The following is an 18,086-nucleotide window of genomic DNA, read 5'->3' as shown; positions in this document are numbered from 1 at the left end:
GCGATGTGCCGCGCGGAGAAGAGAGTCGCGCACCCGCGTGCGTTTCAGGGCACTTTATTAATAGACGAGACTCGGCCACAGCCCCCCCCCCCATGGCTGCGCTCCAGGAAGAGCCAAAGGCACAGGGAGCCCCCATCCCAGGCCGCAGACAGGAGCCTCGCGCTCGCGGCGGGTGAGCAGAGTCTGCAGTAAACCCACCCACGAGGGTGCGGGGCAGCGAGCTGTGGCGTCCCTGGGTCCCCGCCTGTCATGGGGCATCCTCGGGGCGCCTGCGGGCCAGGGTCCGTGGCCAGGGCGTCTCAGTCCCCATCGCTGTCCTCAGAGGAGGAAGACACCAGCAGATCCTCGTGGAGGACGCTGCGCGGGGCAGGCGGGGCGGCGCCCTCGGGGCTGGAGCGGGTGGGGGTGCTCTGCGGCGGAGGGGGCGGGGGGCAGGCGGCCTTGAACCTGCAGCTCCACTGGCCGTGCTGCCGTCTGCTGAGGACCAAGGTGAGGGCCGGGCGGGGCGGGCTGCAGGGCCGGGAGTCTGGGCGCTCGGGGCCATGGGCAGGGCGCGGGGGCTCAGCGCTGGGGGCTGGGGCCCCCTGGGTGGCCAGCGGGGCTGTGCAGGACCCATGTTCCGGGAGGCCTGGTGGGGGAGGCAGGGTTGGCTCAGGCCCCACGTCTGCGCCCTCACTGTCCTCCTGGGGGTGCTGGGCCGGGCCCAGCCGGGCTTTCTTCGGGGGCTTCTGTGGAGCAGGACTGGGGGCGGCTCTCTTGCCTGGGGCCTCGGGGCTGACGGAGGAGCCCTGGAGCCCCCACTTCAGGGCAGGCTGAGGGTCGGAGGCTGAGGGGACCTCGAGGAGATTGGGGTGTATCCAGGGGTGGGGGCCGGGAGCCAGGGCCTGATGCTGAGCGACACCCCACGGTGTGTCCAGAGCCGGGGGCCCATGGGAGGGTGCCCCGCCCTGCATCTCCCTCAGGGCGGCGGGTGAGAAGCCCCCCGGGGCGGGCCGGACGCTGGGACACCCCTGGACGCCGCTGCGTGTCTTCTGCGAGCTCGCGGGCGGCCGTCCCCAGGGCAGGTCCTGGCCGCGCTTCTGGGTGGGGTGGACGGGCAGGGGCCGGCTCGGGTGCTGTGGGGACACGAGGGAGAGGGACGTGAGCTCCCCCGCGCTCCGGTCAGCAGCGCAGCGCGCGGCGAGGGAACCACAGCGGCCCCGGCGCAGGGGTGGGCCGGGAGCAGGGACACTCACCCGCGCGTCGTCCCAGGGGGCTGCGGCTGCCCGCCCGCCCTGCGCCGGGCCTGGTGTGCTCCTGGGAGGCTTCTGCGGGAGGGCGCCCCGCTGCTGCTCCTGCCTGCGGGGAGAAACGCCGTTAAGCAGCGATACCTGCGCCCACGAGGGGGTGGGCAGTGTCCCCCCTCCATCCCCCCGCTCCCGGGACGGTCAGGAGGGCCCCGGCCACCACCACTGTCCTCCCGCCATGGAGCTTCTCCCCACTGCTAGGTGCCGCCGGTCTCCCTATGGACCACCTGAGCTGCCCCCCGTGCTGTCCACTGGTGCAGGTGCCCTTTGCCCCCCTCACCCGCGTGGGCCCCCAGGAGATCAGGGGCCCCTCAGCATGGAGGCCGGAGGATCCCGGCCTGTGGCGCTGCCCCCTCCACCTGTGCTGGCCCGGGCCTGGCTGTGCCCACAGGGGAGGGGTAGGTCACAGCGACCTTGACCGTGAGCTGGGGGACCCTCTAGCTGCCCGCATGTACCTACCTCAGTGCCCGTGCAACCTCCCGCACGGTCCGGCTGCCAGTCTAGGGCTTCCGTGCCAGGTGCCCGTACCACGGGTTCCGGTTCTCCTTGCCTTGCAGGGAGCCCAAAGCCTGGGGCACCAGGGCCCCCTGCCAGCACCTTATGGGGCACCTGAGGCTGGCGGCCTTGTGCTCAAAGGCTCCTCAGTCCTTACACTTCACCTGCGGGGAGGAGGACACGGGGTCAGGGCCTGGCATCACATGCAGGGGCAGGGATGGGGAGGGGGCTGTGGGGGGCAGGGCAGGCAGACTGGGGGCCTCCCCCAGGGTCTGAGGGAGGGGCTGGAGGGGAAGGGAGGGCGCAGGTGGCTGACCGCACTGGGCACAGGGGCGAGCGGGGGCCGCTGGTGCAGGGACAGGGGGAGGAGCTGACTGGGGGTGCGGGGCCGGCCCTGGGAGCGCCTGGCGGTGCTGGGGCGGGGGGGCCTGAGCTGTGCAGACAGCATGAGGGGCGCCTGCCGTGTCCTCGACCTGGCGGGCCCGACAAGGTCCTGAACTTACACGAGGATCCTCCTCCACTGTTGGGGGTGCTGTCTGCACCCCAGGTCCTGCCCGCGGGGCCAACCCTCTCTGGGTGCTCACCGGGCGGAGGACCCCAGCTGGGCTGGGCCTTCCCCTGGAGCTTTATCCCGCTGTCCCCGGGCCCGACGGTGGGTGACCTGGACAAGAGACAAGGCAAGTGTCAGTGGGCTCAGGAGCTCCCGCCTCCTCCGCCACAGCCTCTGCCTGGGGTGAGTCCTGGGCACCGGGGGCCACAGGACTTACCTCAGGGCCTCTCCTGCCCACCCTGGGGGCCCTCACAGCCCCTCATCCTGCACACACCGATCCAGGACTCACCACCGCCCTTCCCCGCCTTGTTCCAACCATCTCAGTGCACAGGTGCCCTTGAGTGGGAGCCCAGCCCAGGCGGCAGCACAGCAAGCCCTGCCACCCCACAACCCCCTTGGAGTCTGTGCCAGGGAGCCAGGAGGGTCCCCTGGCAAAGCTGACTCAGCCTCGGGGCACAGTGCTGGAGGGAAAACCCCTCCTGCCCCCACTGAAAACACTCCTCACCCCTCTATCACTGGCTGCGCCATCAGAGGACCCCCGAGAGGGGGAACTCACCTGAGGCCGTGGGGCTGCTCCGTGGGTCAGGAGATGCTCGGGTGGGGCTGGACCAGGTGCACTGTCGGTGGGCAGCGTCCTGGAGGCCGGAGCAGGTGGGACTGGGCAGGAGTGGTCCCAGGCCTGCCTTTTATGCTGTCCCCGGGGTCACGTGACCCAGCGGGTCTTCCCTCCCATCAATCACTGCCCCTCACCCCTGTGCAGGTGGTTGTGGCCACACCCAGCCCTTCCGGCTGCAGGTGCCTCCCAGGGGCCTGTGGTGGACAGTGAGTGGACTCCTGTCTGTCCCGGCCAGCGCCCCCAGCCCTGTGAGGATGGCGGGGGCCCCCGAAGGGCTCTGTCTCCCTGGGCCACCTGCTTCTATCGGGGAGTGCTCGTGGGTCGGTCAGTCCTGGGACTGTGACTCTTGCTACTGGAAAGACGCAGACCATCGTGGTGATGTCCCGGGAGACGTTCCCCTGGGTACCAGGGACGGTGTCAGGGGACAGCACTTCCCAGGCCTTGGCAAGATCATGGGGCCCTTTTAGCGAGTTTCCTTTGGCCTCGCGCAGCGACACAGTGTGTGTCGTTTCCAGCCGCTCCCAGGGGAGCTGGTAGTTTGGGGGCTTTGTCTTAGTTGAGTACAATTTGCAGGACTGCGCAGGGCACCGCCTCTGTGGCTCGGCCGGGCACGGCTCCCTGAGCGAGATATGACGTGTGGCCTTAGAAGTGACTCTGCCTCCATTTATCTCCAGTTAGAAGCGGGACCGAAGCCAAGGAGCTTTCTCAGGCCGGGAACACGGTGCTGCTCATTGAGGTGGCTCCAGGCTGCCCCCAGGGCCGGAGACAGATGCTCAGGTGCCACCAACATCTTTAAACAAGACTTGGTGAATGTTGCCCCTGGCGTGATGGGCTAAAAATTGCCTCTAAGGCTTGGAGAGTGAGAGGGGGCGGCGGGGCGGCCGGAGGAGGGCCGGGCTGCGAAGGGTGGATGCGAGTTTGGAGGAAGGAGAGATGCAGCAAGGGCTGCGCGTCTCCTGGGGAGGAAGCCTCACAGAGGGGTTGCCCGGCGATGACCTCACGCCAGCCGTGAGCTGCATTTGCAACAGCTTGCATTGTTTTGAAAAGGTTCCATTTCCTACAGATTTCTTCATTCAACATCCTCAGCCACTGCCTTCTGCTACACATTATTAAGCCACATTTCCCTGAGTGGGTATTTTCTCAAAATCTCACTGATGTCCTTTTTTCCTACGTGCAATCTCGCTGGAGAGTTTTCCATGCTGCTTTTAGGTTTGCTACCTCGTTGTTAGAATCTCAGTGTTGACCAAATGTAAGGAATTCCTTCAGATTTCCCTTCCTCCACGACACCGGGGGTGTTTGGAATCGCCTCACCCAGACGCATGTCAGAGTTGCTCCGTGAATCAAGAATTTCTGTTGCTCTTACACGGAACAGTCCCCCAGTATGAATTTCTGTCGGGACTCTTGGTCCTGCTTCAAAGACTCTTTTATACCCCGAGGTGTTTTATCCTCTTCTTGCTGTTTGAACCTTTGCTCCTTCGATGGCTTTTCTTGAGCACGTCAGGCTGGTAGGTGGCTGAATCTTATTTCAGGGATTGTGAGACTAACGTTTCTCCCGAGCGGAGCTTGCCCAGGATGGAAATACTTTACAAGAATGAGGTGCTCCCTGCACAAGTCCTCCAGACATGTTAAAGTTTGGAGCTGTTGGTGACACCGTCCCCACGGCTCTGCTTGCAGCGTGCCTGCACCTGCGATGTCAAGTTGGCGAGCGGCACCCTGACAGCACATCTGTGCATGTGCGAAACCACCGGTCACTGCTCTGACCTGGGAGAACTCACCTGCAAACCTGACCTCTTGACTGCAGATAAGGGGGTAGAAGGATCCTCCCTGCTCACCCCAGGACTGCAGTGCTGATTCATGCAGTGTGAGAGCCCTTGGAGGGGTTAAATATTCCTGCTGGGACTGGATTTTGCTTCTGCTTTGTACCGCACTGTCCACCAGGCAGGTGACTTCCTGCAAGCCTGGGAGACTCTCCCTTCAGGGCTGGGGCCCCTGGTGGCGCCGAAGGGAGGAGCGGTGGCTGAAGGCTCTCCCACCCAGTGGACATGAGTCCGGCCACTCTCCAGGGTGGGTCTCTCATGGCTTCTACGGTGAGCGCGTGGACTGAAGGCTTTCCCGCAGCGGCGGCCCTCGTGGGGTTTCTCTCCTGGGTGTGTTCTGCTGGGGCGCCGGGGCTCAGAGCCGTGATGGAAGGCCTCCCTGCAGAGGCCTTCATTTGTCCACTAGCAACCTGGGCGTGATGTGCACATGCACAGATGTGCTGTCAGTGTGCCGCTCGCCAACCTGACATCGCAGGTGCAGGCACGCTGCAAGCAGAGCTGTGGGGACGCTTGTGTGGTGTTTCTGCACTATGAATTCTGTTGTGCTGGCTAAGGCCAGAGCTTTGGCTGAAGGATTTCCCGCCCTGTGGACAGGCATCCTGCTTCTCTGCAGGGCGGATTTTTTCGTGGCTTCTAAGGTAAAAAAGGACTGAACGCCTTCTCACATACGCGGCATTTAGAGGGTTTCTCCACACTGTGAGTTTTCTCTTGCTGTTCACAGTGAGAGCTGTGGCTGAACACTTTCTCACGCTAATGGCGTGCGTGTGGTCTGCACCTCGTCGTCGGGTCTGGGTGTTATTGTGGCTTCTAAGGTCAGAGCTTTGCAAACATTTGTGCCCACCTCAATGACAGTTACATGTTTTTTCTCCAGTGTGCGTTGTCTTGTGTTTCTTGAGGTGAAGGTAAGGACGAAGGAGCTCCCCATACTCGTGGCACTCACGTAATTTTCCACTAGTGTGAAATTGTTTGTGTGGTAGAAAGGACAGGTCCTTGCTGAGTGATTTTCCATGCCCTGTTGTGATATGAGGCTTCTGCCCCACGCAAATTAAAACACGTTGATTGAACTCAGCTCTGTGAGTAAACTCGTCACCCACGTCAATGTGTCCAACGGGAGCCTCTGGAGTGAGACTTGGCTGTTTGGGAGAAGAGAAAAAAGACTCTTAGTGGTTTGCCAGCCTATGTCCTTGCCTTCATTTGTCCACTAGCAACCTGGGAGTGACAGTCTCTAGGGCTCGTCTCGCACACGTACTGGGTCACTCACCTGCAGGCAGACAATATTATCCTTTGAGATATTATTTTCCTACCGTGAGAAATGTTGATGCAGTTGACTGTATTTTTAGAACTGAGGTTTTGCCTTGAGCTCATTTATTTTGAGCTTAATTTCTTCACTGATTTCAAACTACCAAACTTTTCCCCAGAAAGTGCTTCATTCCAACTCCATTACACTCCTGCAGGCACCTTACCTTATTGCCGGATCTGCAGTTTGGATGATTAGGACTCACACCCACTTACCGTTGGCATGGCGACCCTTGCGTCCTTCTGGTTGTGTTGTGTTAGTAACACTTCTTCTCTGTTATGGAGACTTTCTCTCATTACACAGTTACAGCTGTGATCTCCTTGGCCAGTGGAGGGGTCCGAGCTGCTGTTTGTCGTCCCCAGCCCTATTCGGGTCCCAAGCCCATGACGCTGAGGGTGTCGGAGGGGGCCTGATGGCTGTCCCTGTCCAGCTCGTGGGCAGCTGGGGCGCTGAGTGCCTCGTCAGGCCACACCTGTGCCTGGTTGGGACCCGGCCGAGGGGAGACGGGGAGGGATAAGATCAGCCCTGGCTAGTCCCAGAGGGGGGTCAAGGAGGAGGGTCCCACATGGTGCGCAGACCTCTCCTGCCGCCCGCTGCTCCCCTCAGCGGTGTGCTTCGGTCCTTCTGCCTGCTCTGTTCCCTGCTCTGGCTCTGGTGAATTCTCTCACCCTCCCCCGCTTTTGACTGTACCCAGTGCATGTATAAATAAATAAATAAATAAATAAACAAATAAATAAATAAATAAATAAATAAATCTTTGGGGGGGGGGGAGAGAAAGATGCCCGAGAAGTGCGCAGGGACTCGCTCTGGTGACAGGGGGAGGGGAGGAGACACGTCTATGGCTGGGAAGTCGTCATGGATGACACCGCGGCCCGGAGAACCCCGCCCTTGCAAGCCGCTGGGCTCTGGAGGAAGAAGAGGAAGGAGACAAGGGCGTGGAGGAGGCCCGAATGGGGTCAGATTCCCAAGTGGTTCGTTTTCTCCGGGGCTGCTTGACGGGCCTCTCACAAGCACGAGGCCCGAGAACGTTCCCCCAGGGCCGTAGGTCCCCCAGCCACCCCCGCCCCGCGGAGCTCAGCATAAAGATCCTGCACCAGAAAGACCAGAAGCAACACCAGACAGGGTTTCAAGCCTATTTTAATCCTTACTTTCAAATCTCCTATAAGTGCTTTGTTCTGGAAGTTGTCCCTTCAGCTGCCATGTCTGTTGGCATCTCCACGGGCAGCGGGCGTCACGGCCTGAGGAGACTGTCTGTGTCTTCCACCCGGGAAGGGCGTGGTGCGAACGTTCTGCCATGAAAGTGGCCCGTGGGATACGCATGGCTCGGCCTGGAACTGGGGCTCAGCCTTAGGCTGCTTAGAGCAATCAAGTTCTCCCTTGCCCTCACCGCTGCCCGATGGAACGGGGGTCACAGAGGGCAGGAAAGCGTCCAGTTCCCGTGCAGCTGGTTTCAGCTTCTCCCTCCATGCAGCAGCTAATGGGAGCTGTGGGACAACCTGCGCCTTAGGGTTGGCCTGTGCCGCGCTGTCCAAATCCAGCCCGGCTTTGTGTTTTTGCATAAAGAGCCCTGGGTTTCCAGCCTTGCTAGTGTTCTGGAAGTGTGGGGCCTCCCCTGCAGGGGTGGGCCTGTAACCCCCCTGCTAAAGCACCCACCGTCCTCCACGAAGGCCCACCATGCTCTCTCCCACCCTGTCCACCCCCTCCCCCACAAGCCTGGGGTCTCTGGTTAGCTTTCAAGGGTTGGTTTTAAAGTGCGTCTTCATCCAGCTCTTTGTTTGGTTTCTCTATTCCACGTATAAGACAGCAGTGTTTTGGGGGGGGTAACGACACTAGGCCAAAGCCCGCCATCTGGACAGGGCAGCTGAGTAGTGACAACTGTGATCTCCTTGGCCTGGGCGGGGGTAGGGGGGGGTTGGGACCTGGCCTGCCGAGTGGGCACCTGGCAGTGTTAGTGTGACAGCACAGGCCGTGTCCTCGTGGGACCTGATGCTCGGGGGTGACGGTGTTCTCAGCGCGCCCGTCTGTACCGCGATGAGGAGTGTGGTGCAGTGGCGTCCTGAGGCGCAGTAAACTAGGTGTCCTGCTACCCCAGAGACCAGGATCTTGGCCCCAAGCCCAGGCAACTGTGTGAGCCGGGCTGATGTAGCCCCAGCACCTTTGGGCCCAGGCCGAGCGCGCCATCTCCTCTGTTTTATCTGTGAGTCACCCACTTCCTCCACCTGATACCAGGTGCTGGGGCTGCAGAGGCCAGCGGATGCTCACGGCCTCCCAAGGGGACAGACGGCGTCAGAGAACCCAGAAAGTGGTGCTGGAGGCGGGGCAGGGAGGCACCTGAGTGGAGCCCAGTCCAGGGCACCATCGCGCCTTCATGTCCATAGCTGCTGCTCAGCATCAATTTTTACTCCTTCTTTTGCAGCAGAGCGGCACAAATTCACTTCTGCAGCCCCTGACATTCACCTCAAAGGAAAGGCACTCGACCTCGCAGCCGCCGTCCATCCACAGACACTTCAACTGCCTGTGAATAGCTACCCGGGCTGAGGGCGCAGAGCAGAGCCCTCAGTCAGCTGGTAATTCATTACTGGAAGGCGAAATCCCATCCTTGGGGCCAAGATCAACCATCCACCCCCCAGGGCTCCTGGACACAGGGGATGGACTTAGAATTGAGACGGGGCAGACGTCACCCCATCAGCGAGGCCTCACCTTGCCAGGCCGTGCCCACGCTTGTTCCTCAACGAGCAGAACCGAACCCCCACCCCCCTGCCATGGCCGTGTCTGGGGTGCATAGAAGCAGAAGGAGACAATGTGCTTCCTAATCCCAATGATTAACCCTTTCCAGTCGATAACAATGTTCCACGTCTCCCAGGGAACAGTCCCGTGGGAGAGGGCCGTTGGCTTCCTGGGAGGACCTGCCCAGGCCCCGTGTGCTGGCGTCTGTGCTGCGCCTCTTTGGGGCACAGAGATGATACAGGAAGACGCTGGGCCGGCAGCATGCTCTGCAGAGCCTATGGGAACGTTTCCACGTGTGGAAGTAAAGCTGGCGCGTGCACGTTTGGAACAGACAACAGCCTGCTCCGTGCCGGCCAGAGGGAGCTGAGCCTGGGCCGAGGAGAGCCGAGCCTGTTCCCATGCACTGGTCTGAGATGGAGTCAGGGGAGGGGCGGGAGGGGGCGCGGGCAGCAATCGATGCCCCTCGCCATTATTCTGCCACCAGCCCTGCTGTGGGGGTGCCTCCAATTCCCCCCCCCCGCGATCGCCTGCCCCTCCCTGCCCTCCTGGCTAGATGCTAAGATCTACAGGGTCTGAGATCTACAGCACAAATCCACAGCCTGCAGCTTTTGCCTCGTTCCAACCCCGGGACCTTTTTAGAACCCAGGAGATTCCATATCAGCAGGAAGGACGCATCTGCAATCAAGGCAATGGTAAGTTTCATGGGGAGTGACACTAATCATTCAAATTAGAGACATGGCAGTAGTATGTGAATAAATGAATCTATTATCCTAAAGTACATTAAGTTGAGATTTAACTCTCAGCAAAAAGTTTTGGATAGTTGAGGCAGTGAAATAATTAATGAGCTCGAAATTATAACCCGAGATCTTAAAAAAATATGGACAACTACATACTGTTCCTATACCTAGTCTATGCCTAGTCTTTTTTATTTTTTTTAAAGATTTATTTATTTATTTATGCAAGCACTGGGCACAGTCAGAAGCGCGGGACAGGGAGAGAATTCACCAGAGCGATAGCGGGACGCAGAGCAGGCAGAAGGACCGAAGTACACTGCTGAGGGGAGCAGCGGGCTGCAGGAGAGGTCTGCGCGCCATGTGGGACCCTCCTCCTGTGGCCAGGGAGCAACCGCGGATCGAACCAGAGCTGCAGAGACTGCGGGCAGCTGAGCAACCCAGCGCTCAACCGCTGCGCCACCGGGGAGGCCCCTATGCCTCGTCTTTGAAACACATTGACGCCTTCAAAATCAGTCTACAAGCTGCAGTTAGGATGCTACAAAAACGTGTGCAGGAGGGGGATGCAGCTCATTAGGAATTAACACTGGAAAGATTTTAATTGAAGGGCATCACTAAATGATTATATATATATATGTATATATATTTAATAATGAATGTATGGATGTATATGGAAAACCATTACTAGCCCTTCTTCTCCTTCCCAAAAGCGATTCCCTTTGAATGTAACAGTATGGGACATTCCCCATAGTGCTCCACAGTGAACGAACATTTATCGGCTCCCACGGAAAAGAAACCCTGTATCAGCAAGCAGTGTCGGAAATCCCTTGGTGGCCAGCCATGCCTTCATCAGCACAAGCACATTCCCAGTCAAGGTAAAGTCTGTGAATGCCATCTATGCGGGAAAGCCTTCAGTACCTGCTCCAGTCTGAGAAGGCACGAGATGACTCACACTGGAGAGAAACCTTACGAATGCTGCATCTGTGGGAATGCCTTCATTCAAAGCTCTGACCTTAGAAAGCACAATCTGACTCACACTGGAGAGAAACCGTATGAATGTCAGCTGTGTGGGAAAGCCTTCAGTCAGTGTTCTGCCCTTAGACGACTCGAGGGAATCCACTATGGAGAGAACATGAGTGCTTTTAGTGAATATTCTGACCTGAGATGACATACAATGATGATTCATTATATTTAAGAGACGTCAACCATAGCTTTAATGTTTAAACACACCAAAGACTCATACATTGAAGGGATACTGCAACTGATGTGGAAGATCCTCTAGTCTTTCTAACTTGACATATGCACATGTATGTGGCCGTGAATACACACGTATGACATCAAAACCTTCAGTCATTGGCCTGACCTTCGATGACCTGAGAGAACTCCTACTGTACATAGAAAGAACGAGGTTGTCTTCAGCCACATTTGGAGCCGCGGCCGCGGGAGCCGCCCTGTCCTTCCCCTGCCCAGCCTGGTGCGGCCAGCACCGGGCAGCCTCCTGCTGGGGGCTGGACTCTAATAAGACGGTGTCTCACCAGCTCCTCTTCACTCTCAGTAACACACTCTTGTGTGCAAATGAGTGAGTGTGGGGGGATGTGTGCCAACGCACTCGCGACGCGTGGAAGGTAAAGCCCGACACAAATTTCACTTTCAAAGACTTTACAAAGAGCAGGAAACTGATTCGTGTTCGGCTCAAAACAAGCGGGGGAAGGTGCCCGACGATCCCTCCGCCACCACCACCCCGGCCACATGTCAGCGCGGGGTGGGGGGCCGGGGCAGGGTGCCCTCCGCACGCCCTGGGCCCGCCCCAGGGACTCCCCCAGATTCACACAGTGAAGCCCAGGCTGGACCCGATTCTGCTTCACCCCACAGGGAAGCCAGAGAGACCCTCCCTCGCCCAAGCCCAGGGCACTCAGGCCTAGTGCTCCTCCCCCTCGGGGTCCCTGCCCAGGTGCAGAGTTGGGGTGATTACGCCCCCAGAAAGGTGTCAAGGGTCCTGCCCCGAGGCCGCCCTTCAGCGTCCCTGGTGCTCCCCACCCCCACCCGCCCTGCGGTGGCAGCTCCTCCAGGAGTGCGATTCACACGGGCCCCCCCAGGATGGCCGGGTCCTTGGCCTCGGACACGCACAGACGGCGTCAGAAGGGGGAGACCCCGCGGGGGCCCTGGGGTCCTCTGGCTGCCGGAATGAGGGCCTGCCGGGGGCGGTTTTGGGCTCAGACTCTTAAGGGTCCCCACGGGGAGCTGTGCGGGAGGGAACGGGGGCGCTGCGCGATGTGCTGCTCGGAGAAGAGAGACGCGAACCCGCGTGCGTTTCAGGGCACTTTATTAATAGACGAGACTGGGGCGCAGGCCCCCGACGGCTGCGCTCCAGGAAGAGCCAAAGGCACAGGGAGCCCCCATCCCAGGCCGCAGACAGGAGCCTCGCGCTCGCGGCGGGTGAGCAGAGTCTGCAGTAAACCCACCCACGAGGGTGCGGGGCAGCGAGCTGTGGCGTCCCTGGGTCCCCGCCTGTCATGGGGCATCCTCGGGGCGCCTGCGGGCCAGGGTCCGTGGCCAGGGCGTCTCAGTCCCCATCGCTGTCCTCAGAGGAGGAAGACACCAGGAGATCCTCGTGGAGGACGCTGCGCGGGGCAGGCGGGGCGGCGCCCTCGGGGCTGCAGCGGGTGGGGGAGCTCTGCGGCGGAGCGGGCGGGGGGCAGGCGGCCTTGAACCTGCAGCTCCACTGGCCGTGCTGCCGTCTGCTGAGGACCAAGGTGAGGGCCGGGCGGGGCGGGCTGCAGGGCCGGGAGTCTGGGCGCTCGGGGCCGTGGGCAGGGCGCGGGGGCTCAGCGCTGGGGGCCGGGGCCCCCTGGGTGGCCAGCGGGGCTGTGCAGGACCCATGTTCCGGCTGGCCTGGTGGGGGAGGCAGGGTTGGCTCAGGCCCCACGTCTGCGTCCTCACTGTCCTCCTGGGGGTGCTGGGCCGGCCCCAGCCGGGCTTTCTTCCGGGGCTTCTGTGGAGCAGGACTGGGGGCGGCTCTCTTGCCTGGGGCCTTGGGGCTGACGGAGGAGCCCTGGGGCCCCCACTTCAGGGCAGGCTGAGGGTCGGAGCCTGAGGGGACTTCGAGGAGATTGGGGTGTGTCCAGGGGTGGGGGCCGGGAGCCAGGGCCTGATGCTGAGCGACACCCCGCGGTGTGTCCAGAGACGTGGGCCCAGGGGATGGAGCCCCGCCCTGCATCTCCCTCAGGGCGGCGGGTGAGAAGCCCCCCGGGGCGGGCCGGCCGCTGGGACACCCCTGGACGCCGCTGCGTGTCTTCTGCGAGCTCGCGGGTGGCCGTCCCCGGGGCAGGTCCGGACCGGGGCCGCGCTTCTGGGTGGGGTGGACGGGCAGGGGCCGGCTCGGGTGCTGTGGGGACACGAGGGAGACGGACGTGAGCTCCCCCGCGCTCCGGTCAGCAGCGCAGCGCGCGGCGAGGGAACCACAGCGGCCCCGGCGCAGGGGCGGCCCGGGTGCAGGGACACTCACCCGAGCGTCGTCCCAGGGGGCTGCGGTTGCCCGCCCGCCCTGCGCCGGGCCCGGGGTGCTCCTGGGAGGCTTCTGCGGGAGGGCGCCCCGCTGCTGCTCCTGCCTGCGGGGATAAACGCCATTAAGCAGAGATTCCTGAGCCCAAGAGGGTGTGGGCAGTGTCCCCCCTCCATCCCCCGGCTCCCGGGAAGGTCATGAACCCCCCGGCCACCCCACTGTCCTCCCGCCTTGGAGCATCTCCCCACTGCTGGGCGCCCACGGTCTCCCTATGGACCCCCCTGAACCCCCCTCCCCGTGCTGTCCACAGGTGCAGGTTCCCTTTGCCCCCCTCACCCGCGTGGGCCCCCAGGAGATCAGGGGCCCCTCAGCATGGAGGCCGGAGGATCCCGGCCTGTGGCGCTGCCCCCTCCACCTGTGCTGCCCGGGCTTGGCTGTGCCCACAGGGGAGGGGTAGGTCACAGCCACCTTGACCGGGAGCTGGGGGACCCGCCAGCTGCCCGCATGTACCTACCTCAGTGCCCGTGCAACCTCCCGCACGGTCCGGCTGCCAGTCTGGGGCTTCCGTGCCAGGTGCCCGTACCACGGGTTCTGGTTCTCCTTGCCTTGCAGGGAGCCCAAAGCCTGGGGCGCCAGGGCCCCCTGCCAGCACCTGATGGGGCACCTGCGGCTGGCAGCCTTGTGCCCAAAGGCTCCGCAGTCCTTGCACTTCACCTGCGGGGAGGAGGGACACGGGGTCAGGGCCTCACAGTCACATGCAGGGGAAGGGATCGGGGAGGGGGCTGTGGGGGGCAGGAGAGGCAGAGTGGGGGCCTCCCCCAGGGTCTGAGGGAGGGGCTGGAGGAGAAGGGAGGGCGCAGGTGGCTGACCGCACTGGGCATCGGGGCGAGCGGGGGCTACAGGTGCAGGGACTGGGGGAGGAGCTGACTGGGGGTGCGGGGCCTGCCCTGGAGCACCTGGCGGTGCTGGGGCGGGGGGGCCTGAGCTGTGCAGACAGCATGAGGGGCGCCTGCCCTGTGCTCGACCTGGTGGGCCCGACAAGGTCCTGAACTTACCCGAGGATCCTCCTCCACTGTTGGGGGTGCTGTCTGCTCCCCGGGTCCTGCCCGCGGGGCCATCCATCTCTGGGTGCTCACCGGGCAGAGGACCCCAGCTGGGCTGGACCTTCCCGCCATCGGACGGGCCGCCTGGAGCTTCATCCCGCTGTCCCCGGGCCCGACGGTGGCTGACCTGGACAAGAGACAAGGCAAGTGTCAGTGGGCTCAGGAGCTCCCGCCTCCTCCGCCACAGCCTCTGCCTGGGGTGAGTCCTGGACACCGGGGGCCACAGGACTTACCTCAGGGCCTCTCCTGCCCACCCTGGGGGCCCTCACAGCCCCTACCCCTGCACTTACCGACCCAGGACTCACCACCGCCCTCCCCCGCCCCGTTCCAACCATCTTGGTGCACAGGTGCCCATGAGTGGGAGCCCAGCCCAGGCGGCAGCACAGCAAGCCCTGCCACCCCACAACCCCCTTGGAGTCTGTGCCAGGGAGCCAGGAGGGTCCCCTGGCAAGGCTGACTCAGCCTCAGGGCACAGTGCTTGAGGGTAAACCCCTCCTGCCCCCACTGAAAACACCCCTCACCCCTCTATCACTGCCTGCGCCATCAGAGGACCCCCGAGAGGGGGAACTCACCTGAGGCCCCGGGGCTGCTCCGTGGGTCAGGAGATGCTCGGGTGGGGCTGGACCAGGTGCACTGTCGGTGGGCAGCGTCCTGGAGGCCGGAGCAGGTGGGACTAGGCAGGTTTGGTCCCAGGCCTGCCTTTTATGCTGTCCCTGGGGTCACGTGACCAAGCGGGTCTTCCCTCCCATCAATCACTGCCCCTCACCCCTGTGCAGGTGGTTGTGGACATACCCAGCCCTTCCGGCTGCAGGTGCCTCCCGGGGGCCTGTGGTGGACACTGAGTGGACTCCTGTCTGTCCCGGCCAGCGCCCGCGGCCCTATGAGGATGGCGGGGGCCCCCGAGGGGCTCTGACTCCCTGGGCCACCTGCTTCTATCGGGGAGTGCTCGTGGGTCGGTCATCCTGGGAATGTGACTCTTGCTACTGGAAAGACGGAGACCATCGTGGTGATGTCCTGGGAGACGTTCCCCTGGGTACCAGGGACGGTGTCAGGGGACAGCACTTCCCAGGCTTTGGAAAGATCATGGGGCCCTTTTAGCGAGTTTCCTTTGGCCTCGCGCCGCGACACAGTGTGTGTCGTTTCCAGCCGCTCCCAGGGGAGCTGGTAGTTTGGGGGCTTTGTCTTAGTTTAGTACAATTTGCAGGACTGCGCGGGGCACCGCCTCTGTGGCTCGGCCGGGCAGGGCTCCCTGAGCGAGATATGACGTGTGGCCTTAGAAGAGACTCTGCCTCCATTTATCTCCAGTCAGAAGCGGGACCGAAGCCAAGGAGCTTTCTCAGGCCGGGAACACGGTGCTGCTCATTGAGGTGGCTCCAGGCTGATCCCAGGGCCGGGGACAGATGCTCAGGTGCCACCAACATCTTTAAACAAGACTTGGCGAATGTTGCCCCTGGCCTGATGGGCTAAAAATTGCCTCTAAGGCTTGGAGAGTGAGAGGGGGCGGCGGGGCGGCCGGAGGAGGGCCGGGCTGCTAAGGGTGGACGCGGGTTTGGAGGAAGGAGAGATGCAGCAAGGGCTGCGCGTCTCCTGGGGAGGAAGCCTCACAGAGCGGTTGCCCGGAGATGACCTCACGCCAGCCGTGAGCTGCATTTGCAACAGCTTGCATTGTTTTGAAAAGGTTCAATTTCCTACAAATTTCTACATTTAACATCCTCAGCCACTGCCTTCTGCTCACTTATGTCCTTTTTTCCTACGTGCAATCTCGCTGGAGAGTTTTCCATGCTGCTTTTAGGTTTGCTACCTCGTTGTTAGAATCTCAGTGTTGACCAAATGTAAGGATTCCTTCAGATTTCCCTTCCTCCACGACACCGGGGGTGTTTGGAATCACCTCACCCAGATGCCTGTCAGAGATGCTCCGTGAATCAAGAATTTCTGTTGATCTTACACGGAACAGTCTCCCAGTCTGAACTGTCTGTCGGGACTCTTGGTCCTGCTTCAAAGACTCTTTTATACCCCGAGGTGTTTTATCCTCTTCTTGCTGTTTGAACCTTTGCTCCTTCGATGGCTTTTCTTGAGCACGTCAGGCTGGTAGGTGGCTGAATCTTAGTTCACAGTGATTGTGAGACTAGCGTTTCTCCCGAGCGGAGCTTGCCCAGGATGGAAATAATTTTAGAAGAAAGAGGTGCTCCCTGCACAAGTCCTCCAGACATGTCAAAGTTTGGAGCTGTTGGTGACACCGTCCCCACGGCTCTGTTTGCAGCGTGCCTGCACCTGCAATGTCAGGTTGGCGAGCGGCACACTGACAGCACATCTGTGCATGTGGGAAACCACCGGTCACTGCTCTGACCTGGGAGAACTCACCTGCAAACCTGACTTCTTGACTGCTGATAAGGGGGTAGAAGGATCCTCCCTGCTCACCCCAGGACTGCAGTGCTGATGCATGCAGTGTGAGAGCCCTTGGAGGGTTTTAAAATTCATGCTGGGACTGGATTTTGCTTCTGCTTTATCAAGCTCTGTCCACCAGGCAGGTGACCTCCTGCAGGCCTGCGAGACTCTCCCTTCAGGGCTGGGGCCCCTGGTGTCGCCGAAGGGAGGAGCGGTGGCTGAAGGCTCTCCCGCCCAGCGGACACGCGTGCGGCCACTCTGCAGGGTGGGTCTCTCATGGCTTCTAAGGTGAGCGCGTTGACTGAAGGCATTCCCGCAGCGGCGGCCCTCGTGGGGTTTCTCTCTTGCGTGTGTTCTGCTGGGGCGCCGGAGCTCAGAGCCGTGATGGAAGGCCTCCCCGCAGAGCAGACGCTTGTGTGGTGTTTCTCCACTATGAATTCTGTTGTGCTGGCTAAGGCCAGAGCTTTGGCTGAAGGATTTCCCGCCCTGTGGACAGGCATCCTGCTTCTAGGCAGGGCGGATTTTCTGTGGCTTCTAAGGTAAGAAAAATGACTGAACGCCTTCTCACATGCGCGGCTTTTATAGGGTTTCTCCACAGTGTGAGTTTTCTCTTGCTGTTCCCAGTGAGAGCTGTGGCTGAACACTTTCTCATGTGAATGGCGTGTGTGTGGTCTGCTACCTCGTCGTCGGGTCTGGGTGTTATTGAGGCTTCTAAGGTCAGAGCTTTGCGAACATTTGTTCCCACCTCAATGACAGTTACATGTTTTTTCTCCAGTGTGCGTTGTCTTGTGTTTCTTGAGGTGAAGGTAAGGACGAAGGAGCTCCCCATACTCGTGGCACTCACGTAATTATCCTGTAGTGTGAATTTGTTTGTGTGGTTGAAAGGACAAGTCTTTGCGGAGTGATTTTCCATGCCCTGTTGTGATATGAGGCTTCTGCCCCACGCGAATTAAAACACGTTGATTGAACTCAGCTCTGTGAGTAAACTCGTCACCCACGTCAATGTGTCCAACGGGAGCCTCTGGAGTGAGACGTGGCTGTTTGGGAGAAGAGAAAAAAGACTCTTAGTGGTTTGCCAGCCTATGTCCTTGCCTTCATTTGTCCACTAGCAACCTGGGAGTGACAGTCTCTAGGGCTCGTCTCGCACACGTACTGGGTCACTCACCTGCAGGCAGACAATATTATCCTTTGAGATATTATTTTCCTACCATGAGAAATGTTGATGCAGTTGACTGTATTTTTAGAACGGAGGTTTTGCCTTGAGCTCATTTATTTTGAGCTTAATTTCTTCACTGATTTCAAACTACCAAACTTTTCCCCAGAAAGTGCTTAATTCCAACTCCATTACACTCCTGCAGGCACCTTACCTTATTGCCGGATCTGCAGTTTGGATGATTAGGACTCACACCCACTTACCGTTGGCATGGCGACCCTTGCGTCCTTCTGGTTGTGTTGTGTTAGTAACACTTCTTCTCTGTTATGGAGACTTTCTCTCATTACACAGTTACAGCTGTGATCTCCTTGGCCAGTGGAGGGGTCCGAGCCGCTGTTTGTCGTCCCCAGCCCTATTTGGGTCC

At 60.7% G+C, this 18,086-nt stretch overlaps 1 protein-coding gene across 1 annotated transcript in view; it reads right to left on the bottom strand.

The window, feature by feature from the left end:
* Window positions 1-299: 299 nt before the first annotated feature.
* Window positions 300-18,086, bottom strand: part of LOC311188021 (protein FAM90A27P-like) — a gene marked incomplete at both ends in the record, with an annotated part of 56,416 nt that continues 38,629 nt past the window's right edge. The window contains 7 exons of the mRNA XM_084259795.1: window positions 300-410; window positions 1,236-1,338; window positions 1,815-1,883; window positions 2,366-2,442; window positions 2,888-2,966; window positions 13,536-13,735; window positions 14,077-14,251. Coding sequence (XP_084115921.1) covers window positions 300-410; window positions 1,236-1,338; window positions 1,815-1,883; window positions 2,366-2,442; window positions 2,888-2,966; window positions 13,536-13,735; window positions 14,077-14,251 — 814 coding nt within the window. The remainder of the gene's footprint in view (window positions 411-1,235; window positions 1,339-1,814; window positions 1,884-2,365; window positions 2,443-2,887; window positions 2,967-13,535; window positions 13,736-14,076; window positions 14,252-18,086) is intronic.

Source organism: Talpa europaea (genome assembly GCF_964194135.1).
Source record: "Talpa europaea genome assembly, contig: HAP1_SCAFFOLD_117, whole genome shotgun sequence".
In the NCBI taxonomy this organism is placed as follows: Eukaryota; Metazoa; Chordata; class Mammalia; order Eulipotyphla; family Talpidae; genus Talpa; species Talpa europaea.
Note: the sequence above shows the minus strand (reverse complement) of the source record. Positions and strands in the feature narration are given on the sequence as shown.